Genomic DNA, 15,119 nt, shown 5'->3' with positions numbered 1-15,119 from the left:
AGGGCTGGGGGGAGACATCTCTCCCCACTGCAGCCCTGAGTGCCTACAAGGTGCTTAATAGGCTGCTGTGTGGCCTTTAGAGGGAACTTAGGTGCTGACTGCCCCATTGTTCACTTAAATTTGACCTGGCAGCTCCTCCCTCATGGCTGCTGGGCCAAATTTGAGTGTGTGGCATTGCTGGTGCCCAGGGTCACAGCACCGTTCAGGTTGCCCCCCCCCATCCCAAATTTGGGCTGTAGGCACATGCCTCCTTTGCCTATGTATTAATCTGACCCTGCTCCTGTTAGCATATTCATGAGAGAGGTGTGGTCTGAGGACAAAACCAGACATTAAAGTCTGCTGTATTCTGGTGCTAGCTCTGGCACTGCTATGCTCTGTAAACTTGGGCAAGCTGCAGACCCTGTCTGTGCGCATATCCATCAAATGTTGGTTAGCATCCTTACCTAGCTATCTCATGGGCACAATATATCAATGGGTGTAAAACTCAGTATTCTTATTATGCGCAGGTGCATCATTAATGTATTTCAGCAGCAGCTTCAGAAATGTCAGTGGATATATGTGTACTTTGTCAGCCCACGAAATGAAGAGTTACAAGGAGATGCTGCTGTAACCACAGAACAAAGCAGGCTTCCCCTACATTTAAAGTGGCAATGACTGGAAGTGGTAACTAGCAAGTGCACGGGTGCACCTCTTTAGAACACATGGAAAATCAGGAAATCCACAGTTGCTCAGCCGGCATAGTGATTATTTATGAATGGACTAATTCATTTTACTAGTGTATTATTTATTGATAAATATTCAAGCCATGATTTTAAAAAATGGATGCAGACAGTTAGGCTCCCAAGTCAGCACTTAAATAAGTGCCCTGATGTTCAAGGGCCGAGCATCCAGCACCACCCATTGTCTTTCAAATCATATTGGAAAAATCTCAGTTCCTTGTCTCTAGTTTTTAATTTGTCTCTGCTGTTGGGGAGGAAGTATGGTCTAAGGCGTAGTGCATGGGCCCTCAGACATGCTGGGCTTCATTACCAGCTCTCTCATTGACTCCTTGTGTGGCCTTGGGCAACATTCCTTATGGCTCAATTTCAGACATGGCAAACCCGTGAAAAAAATGCAGAAATTGGGCTTGTTTTTGGCTTAATTGGCTTGTGAGTTGCTTGCTGGTTAGTTTTTGGCTTGTTGCTTGATTGGCTTGTAACTTGTTGCAGCTTGTTGCTTTTTTTTTTTTTTGATCGGCTCCTGGCAAGCAGGGACAGGGGGGCGGGAGGAGAGAGTCAGGGATGCACAGCAGGCCCACCACAGTCCCAGACTGCATGCCGGGGGGGGGTCTAGTCACATAGGGTGTTGGGGTTCTTAGGGATGGGCTTGTTTTGGCCTTGTTTTGAAATGGGATTAGCTTGCTTTTTGGCTTATTGTGAAAGTCGGGGTGCTTATTTACCATGTGAAAGTTGGCAACTGTGCTCAATTTACTCATATGTATAACTGGGACAATAATTCCCAATGCACCTGCCTCTGAGATGTGTTTGTGAGGCTTAATTCTTTAGTATCTGTAAAGTGATTGGCAATACCTGAATCAGTGCTATCATCACCATATTAGTGCTAGTAGATAACGCTGTAGAACATTTTAGGATACAGCATTAAGGGGACGTATAGTATTGCCTGTACTTGTACAGAGCTTGCTAGCACAGTGACATCTCTGATGTGCTTATTGGAAAGCAGAAAACCTATAGAAGGTTAAATTATATAACCTTAATCAAGTTACATCTAGGATGTGACAGCTATTCAATAAGCAAGGCCCAAGTGGCGCTAGTATTAACCTTCTATATAAAAAGAAATCAGCCAACCACCTACGCAAAAGCTGCCCAGAAAGAAGAAAAATGTGCAGAGGTTAGTGTAATTACTATACCATGTAATTAAAGTTTCTAATGCCAGCAAAGGTGCTGCGGTTGAAGGCAGTGTCACTTGTAGACGAGCTGGAGGCTGAACAGTTAGTCGCTGGCATAGTGTTCATAACCAGTCACCATGCAGAGCACAATCTGGCTCTCTTGGAAGTGAGGGTGCTTTCATTTGAATGAGTTCTCTTCTGAAGGAGCTATTGTCCTCAAACGAGAGGACTGAAAAATCAGTGAGTCTCCCTCTTATAATAAAGGCCCCACACTAATTCAGTAACATGAAATAACATGTTTAAGTGTCCTCATCAGGAACCCAAAAATCTATTCTGAGGGAGCTTATACCACGAAAGGCAGTGTGATCAAGGGGTTGGAAAAGAGGCTTCTGAGCCAAGACTTGCGGGTTCTAGTTCCCGCGCCTGCCAATGATTCATTAAGACCTTAGGCAAACCGCTTTACTATTCTATGCCTTAGTTAAGTCACCTGTATATTATTTCCCTGAATTAATTAGTGCTTGTAAGGACTGAGACCCTTTTCTACGTGCTAAGGAAGTGCAAACTGTCATCAACTAAAGACGGGCCTGAGCTGCAGAGTTCAGTGGTGTTCAGATCCAGGGTTTCTATTGGGCACATTATAGAACGAGGAGCCTACATGAAGCGTGGATCTAGATCTTGGGTCTCAACTGTTCTCTTTCCCCACAAAACAGCGTGAGGGACTTTGAATGAGATTTTGCCTCAGGCCCATCTCTAATAACATCCATGAGATGGGAGAGGGCAGGAAAGATGAGACTCATTTGATCTGGAACGTCACTCCAAAAGGAGGAAAGAGACAGCTAAAGGATCAGCTCTGTCTGAGTAAGAGCCAAAGAGGGGAACAATCCTGAACCTGCCACCCAACCAATACAGAGAGCAGGTGTCACAGCGAGACAGAGGGAACGTGTCTGGAGAGAAACGAATGTATTCAGAATAAACCTGAAGTCAATCAAGTAACGGGTTTATTTTTTCTTTTATTAAAAAGATTTATTTTACATGAAGATGTAACTTGGCCTTTTGGGGGTACAGGTACCAGCTGTGGTACACACAGTTGCTACTGATTCTTTACCATCTAAATCTCTCTTCGCACCTTTTTTCGTTCTGCAGGGAAGACAAAGCCTAAGTCTATTAAACCCAACATGAGAGAGCAAACCCCACCCCCCTTTCTTTTCAGCCAGAAGGAGGAAATTACTTGCTACTAAAGATGTTCCAACCCAGTTACTTACAGTGAGGTGCTCAGACTAGTCATTTTGCAAATAGTAATATGGAGTCGATCAGAAGGGAATGCACCGCAACATAATTGCCCTATTTCAAAACATTATCCTATAATAACGATCTGTAGCCTAGCTGTGCCTCATTGAGAGGGGGAGAGAGAGATACATACAGCATACACCTTCAAGAGAGAAGCACTCTTGTTGTCTGGTAACGCTGGAAGCCAGCCCATCAGCTATCCTCAATCTTTTCGTCCCTAATCTCAGGGCAGGGAAACAGCGTTTGCTCCACTGGCTGCTGCTATTTCCCATTACAACCCTTGCGATTAAGCCAGGCTCTGAGCCTTTAAATCCTTCTCTGAATGGGAGACCAGTTTTTGTTCAACAACATTAGTAAAATGCTTTTGGCACCACAGCAAGTGCACACTGAAGCATCTGCTTTTGGAAAGCCGTGTTATCACCTCCCCCACCCCAACAAAAAAAATCAAACCATTTTTAAATATTGTTTGGTAGAGAAAGAGAGAGATACCAGTCTGTAAGATATCAGAGCTCTATTTGTAATACAGGAGAGTTCCTTTCCAGGTACAAATGGCAGGTGAAATTCACATCCCAGGCATTCATTTGTTTGCTACTGCAGAGAGTTGGTCTCGGATCCTTCCCAGACCATCTAACATAGTGTCTAGGGTTTCTTTATTCAGCTCCACAGTCACTGCAGAAATCACAGGGTTATCTCCACACAGTGCAGCATCTTCCTGAATCTGAAGTAGAAATGTGGTTTGAACTCACATGAACATCCACATATACAAACCCCCTCCCCCTCAATGCCTCCATTCAAAATCAGAATTGATTGGAGATGGACTAAAAATCGCTGACCTACATCACAATCTTCCCTCCTGAAGGACCACAGTGTGCTCCCCAAACTGTGTACATTACCAATGAAATGCAGCTTCCTCTGTTGGAGAAGGCAAGCAACTATCTGGCACAACAATGAGTAAAGGGGAAGTTCTGACTAAGGATACCCGGGCAAAACCCCATCTCGTATGAGAAGTGTCTATCTGCTACTCTTACTAGAAATATCAATGGGCTCTTTAGAGTCCATACAGAGTACACAGCTACCAGATTTTTCTCTCCCTGCCTAATATCTCCTCCAGAAGAGACCGCCCATCCTAACTCACTTCAATGGCTCTTGAAGAATGAAGGGCTGAATAGACCCTCCGGGGATTTAAACTTGTATGGCTAGCTATTTCCACCCCATCTCAGCTGATCAACATATCAGTGAGTGAGGTCTCTTCAAAGTCTACTGCGAGCCAAACACTACCTCCAGAATAATCTACTAAAGAGGGGTGGGCTGAAGAGTGAATAACTGTCTTGGAGGAAGGGCCAGATGGCACCTTATGATTTGCTAGGCTAATGCTGTCCCCATATTTCAGAGAACTCAAGTTGTCGTAGGGCCCAGCAAGCTGGCTCCTCGTAACAGCAGATCCCTCTCGCATACTGCAAAGAGTCTGTCACGGTTTCCCCTCTAGACCTCATACATGGGGGCTCCAAGTATACTGCTCTCTTGCATTATTTCTGTTTGTGCCCATCTAGCAGCATGAATAGCTTGTCACTGAACTCCTCTGTGCTGCCACAGAGAGTTCAGGTGCAAGAGAGTCAGTCACCTAGACACTATAAACCAGGGAAGGTTAGACTCCATTAGCATTACCTTCAACTGTAGCAGGCAGGTGGGCACTGCCATTCTGCTGATGCTGTCCGAGGATGTCTTGATGTCCACTCTCCAGTCCATATCAACCAGCCGAGGCAGGGAGACTGCAGAATTGAAAGTTACATGTTAGTTAAATTAATACTTGGGGTTGTCCACGTGCAGTAATCCTGCCTTTGCTATGGGAGCCAGTGAACTGTTCCAGATCCACATTTCCACGCCGGCAAATTGCACTGAAACAAACCAAAGGCTTATAATTTCAAGCCTCTTGGTTCTCAATCAGCCCTCTGCTCTGCACGACACATAAGCTGCAGGCAGCGGACACCCCCTCCCATGGCAATGAAACAGCACACAAGGTTATCCCAGCACCATACGCAAGGGTGGTAGCATGCAAAACAACCCTAGAAAGAGTGTCAAACAATTGGGGGAAGGGAGCAATAAGGTTCACTAACTCCCCTCTCCAAAGGCATCCCAGCATCCCTCTTGCCTTATTGAACTGGCTTGCTGCCTGCAGCATACAACCAGCATTTGAGCGTGCCCTGATTTGAGCCCTACAGCGTGTCTCACTCCATGCTGCAGCCAAAAATAAATCATGTAGGAATGATCTGAAAACTAAGCAATGTAAAGTACATGATTTCCACTCCCATGCCTGCTAGCAAAGGAACTCCAGTGTATGTACAGGGGAACACCCACCTCTGTGTGCCTGGCCAATTCATTAAAAGCACTGAGACACTTCTACTTGATGGATGACTAATGGATCTCAGCCTGACCTTATTTCTATTGGACTAGATCTAATGAATTCAACAGCAATTCAATGCAATACTGATGTAGGTGCTTAAAAGGCCTGAAACACTATAAACCCTTCAAGAGAATGAGGCTCTTTGAACTTGGCTGACAGTTAAATTATTTGTATATCTGTATTCCACCTAGGAGAGCAAAGGGTTACATTGTCTCATCTGACCGAGTGCCCACAGCCTAGCTGTGTCTTGCAAGGTTATTAAGAGGTCAGAGGCTGTGCAAGCTTAAAAGCATCAATACTACAGCAAGTCTGCCAAGGCAGCAGGATGATCACATGACTCACCTTGTGTCCAAACTGGAAAAGCTACCGATACGTGAAAAGCCTTGGAAAATAACTACAAGCTGCATTCCAAAGCAGAGCTGGGCGGGAAACTGTTCTCCCATTCCGCAAAAATATAAATAAATAAAAAAATCATTTCCCATTCACCACGTGGAGGAAACCAAGACCTTTCAAGGAAAAGCAGAGAGAGACCCCAAAACAGCCAATTGGTCAGGGGACTCACCTGCAATGGGCGAGGCAAGTTCAAGCACTGATTCAGCCCAGTTTGGAGCCTGCTCTTGCCATCTGTCCCCAGAGCTGAACCCCAGGGGGCAGGGCAGCCATGGCTGGCAAGCCCTTGCCTTTGGAAGCCACGCCCAGTTACAGTTCAGTATTTGGAAGCATTCACAACACAACGTAAGATGCATCTGTTTAGTCTTGTCTTTTAATTGGCAAGGGAGTCATTGCCGGTAGCTTTGGAGGTCCAGGAAACTGTCCTAATCTTTATGAGCATGTCAATTGACCATTCATAATGTTTGTTGTTTCAATCATCGTATCTGCCCCTCTACAATGTGCAGCAGATGCCTTATAAATAGCAATAGCATAATCCAACATTTCCCAGAAAATAATCTCTCTTTCCAACAGGATATTCCACCATGTTCAGCAGTTAGTACTGGGTTAAAATAAGGGCCAGAAGCCCTAAAGCAGGGGTTCCTGAACATGGTCCGAGGGCCACCAGCAGAGCCATTGCTGATAAGCCACGGAGAGCTGGTTGGGCACATGGCACTGGCTCATCTCATTTCCTAGATCACATTGCAATGTGAAAATATGTGGGAAAGTATGGTCAGGACAATATTTAGTGTAAGCAATTGCTGTAATTGCCAGTGATGCTATGCAACTGTGGAACAACCTCTCTCCACGATTTGTACTTTATCAAGATGTTTGAAAACCCCTTCCCTAATGATTCTCTTACTGCAGTGTTTTCCCAGAGTGTTTGGTGTGCTGCCCCCCGCCCCTACCCCATTGGGAGGGGCAAGGAGGGCCCATACTCTCTCTAAAGTGTCAGCTTTCTTTTGAAAGAAAAGCTTTAAAAAACCAGTGTAGCAAGTGTAATCAATGCAGAGAAATCTGCTTGAGTTTGCAGAGAGCCTGAAAAAATGTCTGAGGGGTGAACTGTCCAGACACTTAAAAGTGGGCTAATTCAGATGCCAGTGATGATGCTTTAAATACACTGGTCTACAATTTTTGAGAAGTCGTCTGCTTCAGAGATAAAATGTCCTATTTATTATGTATTTTGATGTGCTGAATTCAAATATGACAATTAAAACAACTGATTGGCTACTGTTTCTAAGATATTTAAGTTTTTACATTTTATGTCTATGTATATTGTGTAGATAGTAGAGTTTTAATCATAAATTGTAAACCTAGGTCTTTTCATGTGTTTATGGTTGCTTTACATGATAATCTTTCTCCTGTCCTGTTTATGTAACACTTTAAAAATCAGCAAAAGGGTTATATAAATAAAATTTATTATGAAACAAACAACTATTCTGTACATAGTTTAGTCCTATTCAGTGTCTACTCGGCGCTTCTTGACTTGATTAAATGGAGCATCTCTTGTCATTGTCCAGCAATAGTCTGCAAGCATTGATGGGCTCCATTTGCCCTGATAGCGTTTCTCCATTGTTGCAATGTCCTGGTGAAATCGCTCGCCGTGCTTGTCGCTCACTGCTCCGCAGTTCGGTGGAAAAAAATCTAGATGAGAGTGCAAAAAATGTATCTTTAGTGACATGTTGCAACCAAGGCTTTTGTATGCCTTGAGGAGGTTTTCCACCAGCAACCTGTAGTTGTCTGCCTTGTTGTTTCCGAGAAAATTTATTGCCACTAACTGGAAGGCTTTCCATGCCGTCTTTTCCTTGCCACGCAGTGCATGGTCAAATGCATCATCTCGAAGAAGTTCACAAATCTGAGGACCAACAAAGACACCTTCCTTTATGTTAGCTTCACTTAACCTTGGAAATTTTCCACAGAGGTACTTGAAAGCTGCTTGTGTTTTGTCAATGGCCTTGACAAAGTTCTTCATCAGACCCAGCTTGATGTGTAAGGTTGGTAACAAAATCTTCCTTGATTCAACAAGTGGTGGATGCTGAACACTTTTCCTCCCAGGCTCCAATGACTGTTGGAGTGGCCAATCTTTCTTGATGTAGTGGGAATCTCTTGCACGACTATCCCATTCGCAGAGAAAACAGCAGTACTTTGTGTATCCAGTCTGCAGACCAAGCAAGAGAGCAACAACCTTCAAATCGCCACAAAGCTGCCACTGATGTTGGTCATAGTTTATGCACCTCAAAAGTTGTTTCATGTTGTCATAGGTTTCCTTCATATGGACTGCATGACCAACTGGAATTGATGGCAAAACATTGCCATTATGCAGTAAAACAGCTTTAAGACTCATCTTCGATGAATCAATGAACAGTCTCCACTCATCTGGATCGTGAACGATGTTGAGGGCTGCCATCACACCATCGATGTTGTTGCAGGCTACAAGATCACCTTCCATGAAGAAGAATGGGACAAGATCCTTTTGACGGTCACGGAACATGGAAACCCTAACATCACCTGCCAGGAGATTCCACTGCTGTAGTCTGGAACTCAACAGCTCTGCCTTACTCTTGGGTAGTTCCAAATCCCTGACAAGGTCATTAAGTTCACCTTGTGTTATGAGGTGTGGTTCAGAGGAGGAGGATGGGAGAAAATGTGGGTCCTGTGACATTGATGGTTCAGGACCAGAAGTTTCATCCTCTTCCTCTTCCTCGTCTGACTCAAGTGAGAATGATTCTGGTGCATCAGGAACCGGCAGTCGGGTACTGGGCGTATAGCTGATGGAATGTTTGGATAATGCACAGTCCACTTTTTCTTCTTTGACACACCTTTCCCAACTGGAGGCACCATGCAGAAGTAACAATTGCTGATATGATCTGTTGGCTCTCTCCAAATCATTGGCACTGCAAAAGGCATAGATTTCCTTTTCCTGTTCAACCACTGGCGAAGATTTGTTGCACAAGTGTTGCAGCATATGTGTGGGGCCCACCTCTTGTCCTGCTCTCCAATTTTGCAGCCAAAATAAAGGTGATAGGCTTTCTTACCATAGTGGTTATACTGCGCTTTTGTGATGCAAAAGTCACTTCACCACAAACATAGCAGAAGTTATCTGCACTGTTCACACAAGTACGGGGCATCTCTGCTCACTTTGGCTAAACAGAAATGTGTCCCTTTGCAAAATCAAACACTGACTAATAAGAGAGCACAACACTGTATGATTTCTAGAGCTGATATAGGGCAATTTGTTCAGCAGAGTGATGTAAGCTTCGTTATGATTGCATCATCCATGACTTCTAGGAATAACATGATGCAATTCATATCATGTATGACGCAATACCAGCTTCAGATTGCATCATTCATTGTTTTGCCTAAAAAGCAAGTACTGTCCAAACCCAGTCATAGATTTATTCATAGATCCAGTCAAAGATGTATTTTAGTCATTTCTGGTTTAAATTGAGATCCCTTCCCTTTATAACTCACTTATCCTCCGCCATTCCCAAGTCAAGGGTCGTATATACTGACCCAATAGCATATCTTGAAAACTAGAGCCAATCAACAATTTTAAGCATCATTTTCGTTCTCAGTGACCCAGAATTAGTAAAGTTTGACTACATTTATTTCAGAAGCATTTTGGCTGTAGAGCAGTGATATCAGCACTGTTAACTGTTCACTAAACACCAAATCATGTGAGAAAGCAGAGGAATTGTATTATAAAGATCTATGCTAGTGTTTTCTAGAACATGTGAGGGTGGGGGGGTCGGAGAGCAAGGACAGTTTGGGATGGCATTGAAGATGTATACGCTACAATACATAAGCCCTTGACAATCCATGGGAAGGTTGCAGAGTGGGGGCAACATTGCTTTCGCTTTCTGAAGTGGGGCTCAGTTTTCAAAGAAGTTTGGCAAACACCATTTTAGTATACCTCACAGTTTTACATTTCAAGGTCTCGCTAATCCTCTTGGAAATATTAATAGCCTTAAAATGCAACCTGCTACTTACTCTGACTTGATTGTGCTTCACTCCTCCAGACGGAGCTGCGAAAGGGAAGAGAGAGAGAAAAAATATGATCAGGGCTTTAAAAGAGATTACAGCAGCAGTGCAGAGCAGGGATGGTGAGCAGGGTGGCTCCTTTCTGAAGGATCAGTCAGAAAAAGTGGGTAGAGATATGAGACTACCTATAGCAGGTGGCAACTTTATTGTGGCAACTGGAAGAGTTGGTGGGGTGAAGAAACTAGAACAAAGGGGAAGGTTGGCCCGTGGTATTCAAGACCAAATTGCTTTGCCATCAGAAACTTGGTGCAATTTACTGATGACCTGTATATTTATCTTCAGGCTCCACAGCATAGCTTTAATCTTTACATTTTCTCCCTTAACTGTGAGACAGTCTGATAGGTGGTAAGGATGGGTCATTGGTGAAGGCACTAGTCTGGGATTTAAGTGACAGAGGTTCAATTCCCTGCTCTACCACACACTTCCTTGGGCTAGTCACTTAGGCCTGGATCACAAAGGGACTTAGGTGTTGCAATACCTTTTAGGTGCCTAGAAAAATCACAGGAACAACGCTGCAATCCGCAAAGCCTGAGTTAGGTGCCTAGGCTCCCTAGGGGCCCATACAATGAATGGGGGAAAGATAGATGCCTTAGAACTAGATCCACAAAAGCCAGTGCATTACGTGGGGAGCCACCTAAGCCCCACCCCTCTCACAGAGATAGGCACTATATATGAGGTGCAGGGAGGCACCTATCTTTGCTAGTGATCTGCAACCAGGAACTGTTGGAGTCATATGACTGAAGTGCCTAAGTCATTTCTTGTGAAAATGAGTTAGGTGCTTGCCTCTGTCCACACAAAACAGCTGCAAGAGGAAGGAGAGGTGGTACTACCCACCTTATAACTTACCCTAGGTGAGTGCTCTCACCAGAGTTATGTGGGAGACCCAGGTTCAATTCCACCCCTCTGCCTGAAGGACACAAAGGATTTTAACAGAGGTCTCCCACCTCTCAGGAGAATGCTTTAACCACTGAGTTTTGGGATATTCTAACACAGGGCTCCCTCAGTCTCTCCTGTTGAAGCTGTTCCATTGTGTATAAATAAAAGTGATTGGAGCAGGGGGACTAGAACCTGAGTCTCCGACCCAGAACTACACATTCACTCACTCTCTCTCACCAACCCAATGACTATGAGCTTGAGAAAATCCGTAGCTCAGTGGTTAGAGTGCACGGATTTCTCTAGTGCTTAGATGGGATATGGGCATCTGGATGCCTAGAAGGAAGAAGCAGTGCATGTGCTCAGAGGCACAAACTCAAGCCGCGAGTAAATTGTTATCCTGAAAATTTAGGGTGAGTTTACCCAAGTGAGTTTAGGTGCCTACGTGATTTGGTGGGAGTTTTGTGGATCGCAGTGAAGCCTGAAACCAGGGTTTAGGCACCTAAGTACCTTTTTGGGTGTGGGTCTGGGTCTCTGTCTCAGTCCCATCTGTAAAACAGGGAAAGTAGTACTTGCTCTCAGGGGTGTTGTGAGGATAAATACATTAAAGATTGAGGTACTCAGATACCATGGTAATGGAGGCTAGATAAGTACCATCGACAGAGGGACGGCTTGTCCCTTACTGCCATGTTTCTCAATCTTTTGAATACCAGGGACAGGCTTGCTACCTTCCTAAATTGTGTCAGGGAGATCTCAGGTACCAATTGTTGAGAAACGTTGCCTTACCCCTTCCTAAACTCCTGGGGAAAACCTTAGCATGCATTCCAGGGTATAATCTACCATTCTATTGCAGAAAGTACCCTATTACATTACATCCCTCCCCAGCCCCATAGTGCTCAATGACTGTGGCAAAGGCTCACATCACTAACCCTTACAATGCTGAGGTGTTCCAGACTGCCAGCCATGTGAATACTTGGAATGTCTAACACCCTCTTGCTTTACATCCAAATGAAAATCAAATGGCAAGCACTTACGCATTTTCCAAAATTATCTTGGTCAGGAGGTTTTTTAGACTCTGGTGGAAGTTCTCTGGGAAAAGAGAGAGAATTTCTTCCGCAGATGACAGGCCCCGATACACAATGTGCCTGGTGAGGTTGTGCAAAGAGCAGATCAGCTGCAGGAAAGGAACAGATAATGGAAAAGAAGCTGAAGTGATGAAGGGCACTACATACTGCACAGGGAATGACTTAATGACTTCAGTAACCAGATGCGGTGCAGGGCAGCGTACACGCATAGGCCCAGCTCCAGCAATCAGATGCATGCTGGCAGGCCCTCATGGAGCCAATTGCAAAGTCACGGTCACAGAATTTCATTTTATGTAAGGAATGACAATGACCTTGATACGTGCTGCTCACAATCCACTGTACTCCAACCCGCACTCTCCAAACACAGACAACTCCAGCTTCCTGTTAAGGATTCTGGGTCATGTTATCCAACTAAGTATTAAGCCCTTTACTAAGTACTATAATTATAACTACTGCCCCAGGGTTTTCAAAAACAGCCAGGGCCCGATCTTCAGTGGTGCTGCGCCTCTGGAGAGGCCTCTAACTTCAATCTAAGTTGGAAGCATTCAGCCCTTCTGAAAGTCAGGTCCTAATTGCTCATATTACTACTTTACAGAAGAAATTACATTTAAGGATGAACTAGACATATGAAGTTACAGAAATTGGAAGCAGAATATGCTTATTGGGTGACCTTGCCCATCCCTCTGCTGATGAAGGGTTGCTTCCTATAGAATAGTCCTACCTATATTTTGTACTGCTTGTTCAGCCTTGGGAAAATTGAAAATCAATGGGACTTGAGCTTCTAACTCACTTAAGCACCTTTGAATATTTTAACCCTAGATCTTGAAAAAACTTAAGCCGGTTAGCATGATTTAGGCCCCAATCTTGCATGGTATTCTATGGGACACAAGTGTCTGTGCCAGCTGATCCCGATATAGGACTGGAGTTTTAACCATAGGCAGCAATTCAGTTTGAACAGAGCAAGTTTTAAAGCCATATTTTCACTCAACTCACAGAATGAAACACAATTTATTAAAAACCTTGGCTAGGTAAATGGAGGAGGAAAAAAAACCTGTTTGGATTGTACCCAGTGCTTTCTTAACTTACTGCATGAAATAAATTGGAGAGACTTTTAGAGGCATTTAATGTTTGTTCTTACACTGCTACAATTGCTTAATTATATTTAAGCACTTTAGACCTTTAAGGGGCTTTGCTAACATTGACTGATTCATGATCCCTGCTGTAAGGTAGATGAATGTATATAGAATTTGCATCCCTTTTGAGTGTACTTGTTGAGCAGAATTTCCCATTTTGTGCTCTAGTATCTGTGAGGACGTCCTGTCCTCACAGGCCAACACAGAGCCCCAATGGAGTTCTGACAGCCTGACTGTCGCATTGAGGACTTTGTACTGCCTCATTAGCCATCACAGTGAAAGCAGATTATTAACTACTGACTTTTAGTTTCAAAATCTGCTTCTCACCAGTGTTTGGCTGCTTGTGAAGAGAGGAGCCAGAGGGAAAAGCACCTGTTACATGCAAGCCCTGTCAATAAGACCGTATTGTCATTGATGAAGTGTCGTTATGTAACTCGCACACCTTCTGGGTGTGGTGTTGTGTCCCATCTAGTGGCACCGAGATCACTTAGAGAGATAAAATGGGTCTGCTCTACAGCCTTAGCTACCAGCCAGTTGGCTTTTAGCTCATACAGTAGAGGCTCAGGTCTATTGGTGTTACAATTGTACTCTTACTTGAGCTGCTTCTTCTGATGTCACAGACAGATTGGAACGGGTGCTGTCAATCAATTTGCTCGAGCCTCTTGTTGAGCTAGAAAAGCACTCTTGGCATAGTTGTCTAACTACGTCTTTTGAGGAAGCCTGGAAAATAATGAGTGCAGGGTTCAGAAACCATTATTTATATGCAGAGAAACGTGAGTACTTCTATAGTGTTTGACAACTGCAAAGCACTGAATTAATAACTACTTAGTCTTCAAAACTCCCCTGTGCAACAGGTTAGCATTATATTAATTTTGTAGACAGAGAAACTGAAACAAAGAGGTGAAGTGACTTGCCTGAGGCCACATGGGGAGTTGGTGGCAGGAGCAGAATTGGAATTTAGGAGCACCAGGGTCCCAATCCTGTGTTCAGATCATACTGTGTTGCTGAATTATTTGTGTGTGTTTTCAAATCTGGAATCTCTCCCCTCCCCCCTTTTTTTTATCCTTAAAAGAGCAACAAATTAAATCAGTCCTACAAATCCTTGACCACACCAACCAGGAAAAAAATACTGCTTGAAAGGATGGGAGGGGGTGGTCATTTATTAATACAGAAGCTTTCACTTTACATTCTTCTGGTTCTGTCGTTAAGAGGCGATAGGGCTTGTAGAGCTCATTTATGTGCACGGAATTGATCCACCATGGGGAGACAGCATTTTTTGAATGCATCACCAATTTAAAACCTCATCTCCCTTGTTTCCAAAGTTTGTATAAATGACTACATGCAGTTCATCTCTATAAGTGGCAGCTTCCAAAGTGCACCACTGTTGAGGCCAGGAAGAGAAACACCATTTAAGGCAGCAGCCGAATGAGCTCAAACACTTTTCATTGTCTCTTTTTATTAGTCACATTTAGCTGGCATATTTCTTCCCAAACTGCTTTACAAACTCTATCCAGGGATCAGTGAAATGCAGCCACCTCTTGGGCAGAATTCAGCAGCTGTTTAACAGTACAGGGATTTTAAAAAGCAAACACCATGCTAACTTAGTACATTTGTGTCTTTTTTTTTTTTTTTTTTTTTTTACCTTCAATAAGATCTGCAGAGCTGCAAACTGCTCTTCTGTCACTGCAGCCATCTTTACTCTTTCATGTGACTCTATCATGTGACTGCAGACGCTAGCAATCGCAAGAGCTCAGTTTAAGTCATATGATTAGAGCTTCAGTTGCCTTGCATTCTGGAAGTAGTAGTTCTAGCTGCAGCCTGGTGATTATTTTCATTTAATCCATTACATTTTTTAATGGCTTCAAACAAATAGTTCCTGGCATGGTTTTTTAAAAGTATATTGCTGAAGCACTGATACTTCAAACACTTAGGCATACGTGTAACTTTACTTACATGAATTCCTAGTGAAGTCACTGGGACTGCTC

The 15,119-nt window shown here is 43.8% G+C and overlaps 1 protein-coding gene across 2 annotated transcripts; it reads right to left on the bottom strand.

Annotated features, from left to right (window-relative positions):
* Positions 1-3,671: 3,671 nt before the first annotated feature.
* Positions 3,672-14,854, bottom strand: COMMD9 (COMM domain containing 9). Of its 2 annotated transcripts, XM_065403179.1 has the most exons (6): positions 14,777-14,854; positions 13,729-13,854; positions 11,951-12,090; positions 9,993-10,027; positions 4,838-4,941; positions 3,672-3,890 (listed from the first exon to the last, which is right to left on the bottom strand). In XM_065403179.1, the coding sequence occupies exons 1-6, from the start codon at positions 14,852-14,854 to the stop codon at positions 3,750-3,752; spliced, it is 624 nt and encodes a 207-aa protein (XP_065259251.1). In that variant the 3' UTR covers positions 3,672-3,749. The 2 variants fall into 2 exon arrangements, with proteins under 2 accessions (XP_065259251.1, XP_065259252.1); XM_065403180.1 differs by lacking the exon at positions 13,729-13,854 and having other exon boundaries at positions 14,777-14,848.
* Between the last annotated feature and the right edge of the window lie 265 nt (positions 14,855-15,119).

The sequence above is a fragment of the Emys orbicularis genome, chromosome 4 (assembly GCF_028017835.1).
Source record: "Emys orbicularis isolate rEmyOrb1 chromosome 4, rEmyOrb1.hap1, whole genome shotgun sequence".
NCBI classification, from domain to species: domain Eukaryota; kingdom Metazoa; phylum Chordata; order Testudines; family Emydidae; genus Emys; species Emys orbicularis.
Note: the sequence above shows the minus strand (reverse complement) of the source record. Positions and strands in the feature narration are given on the sequence as shown.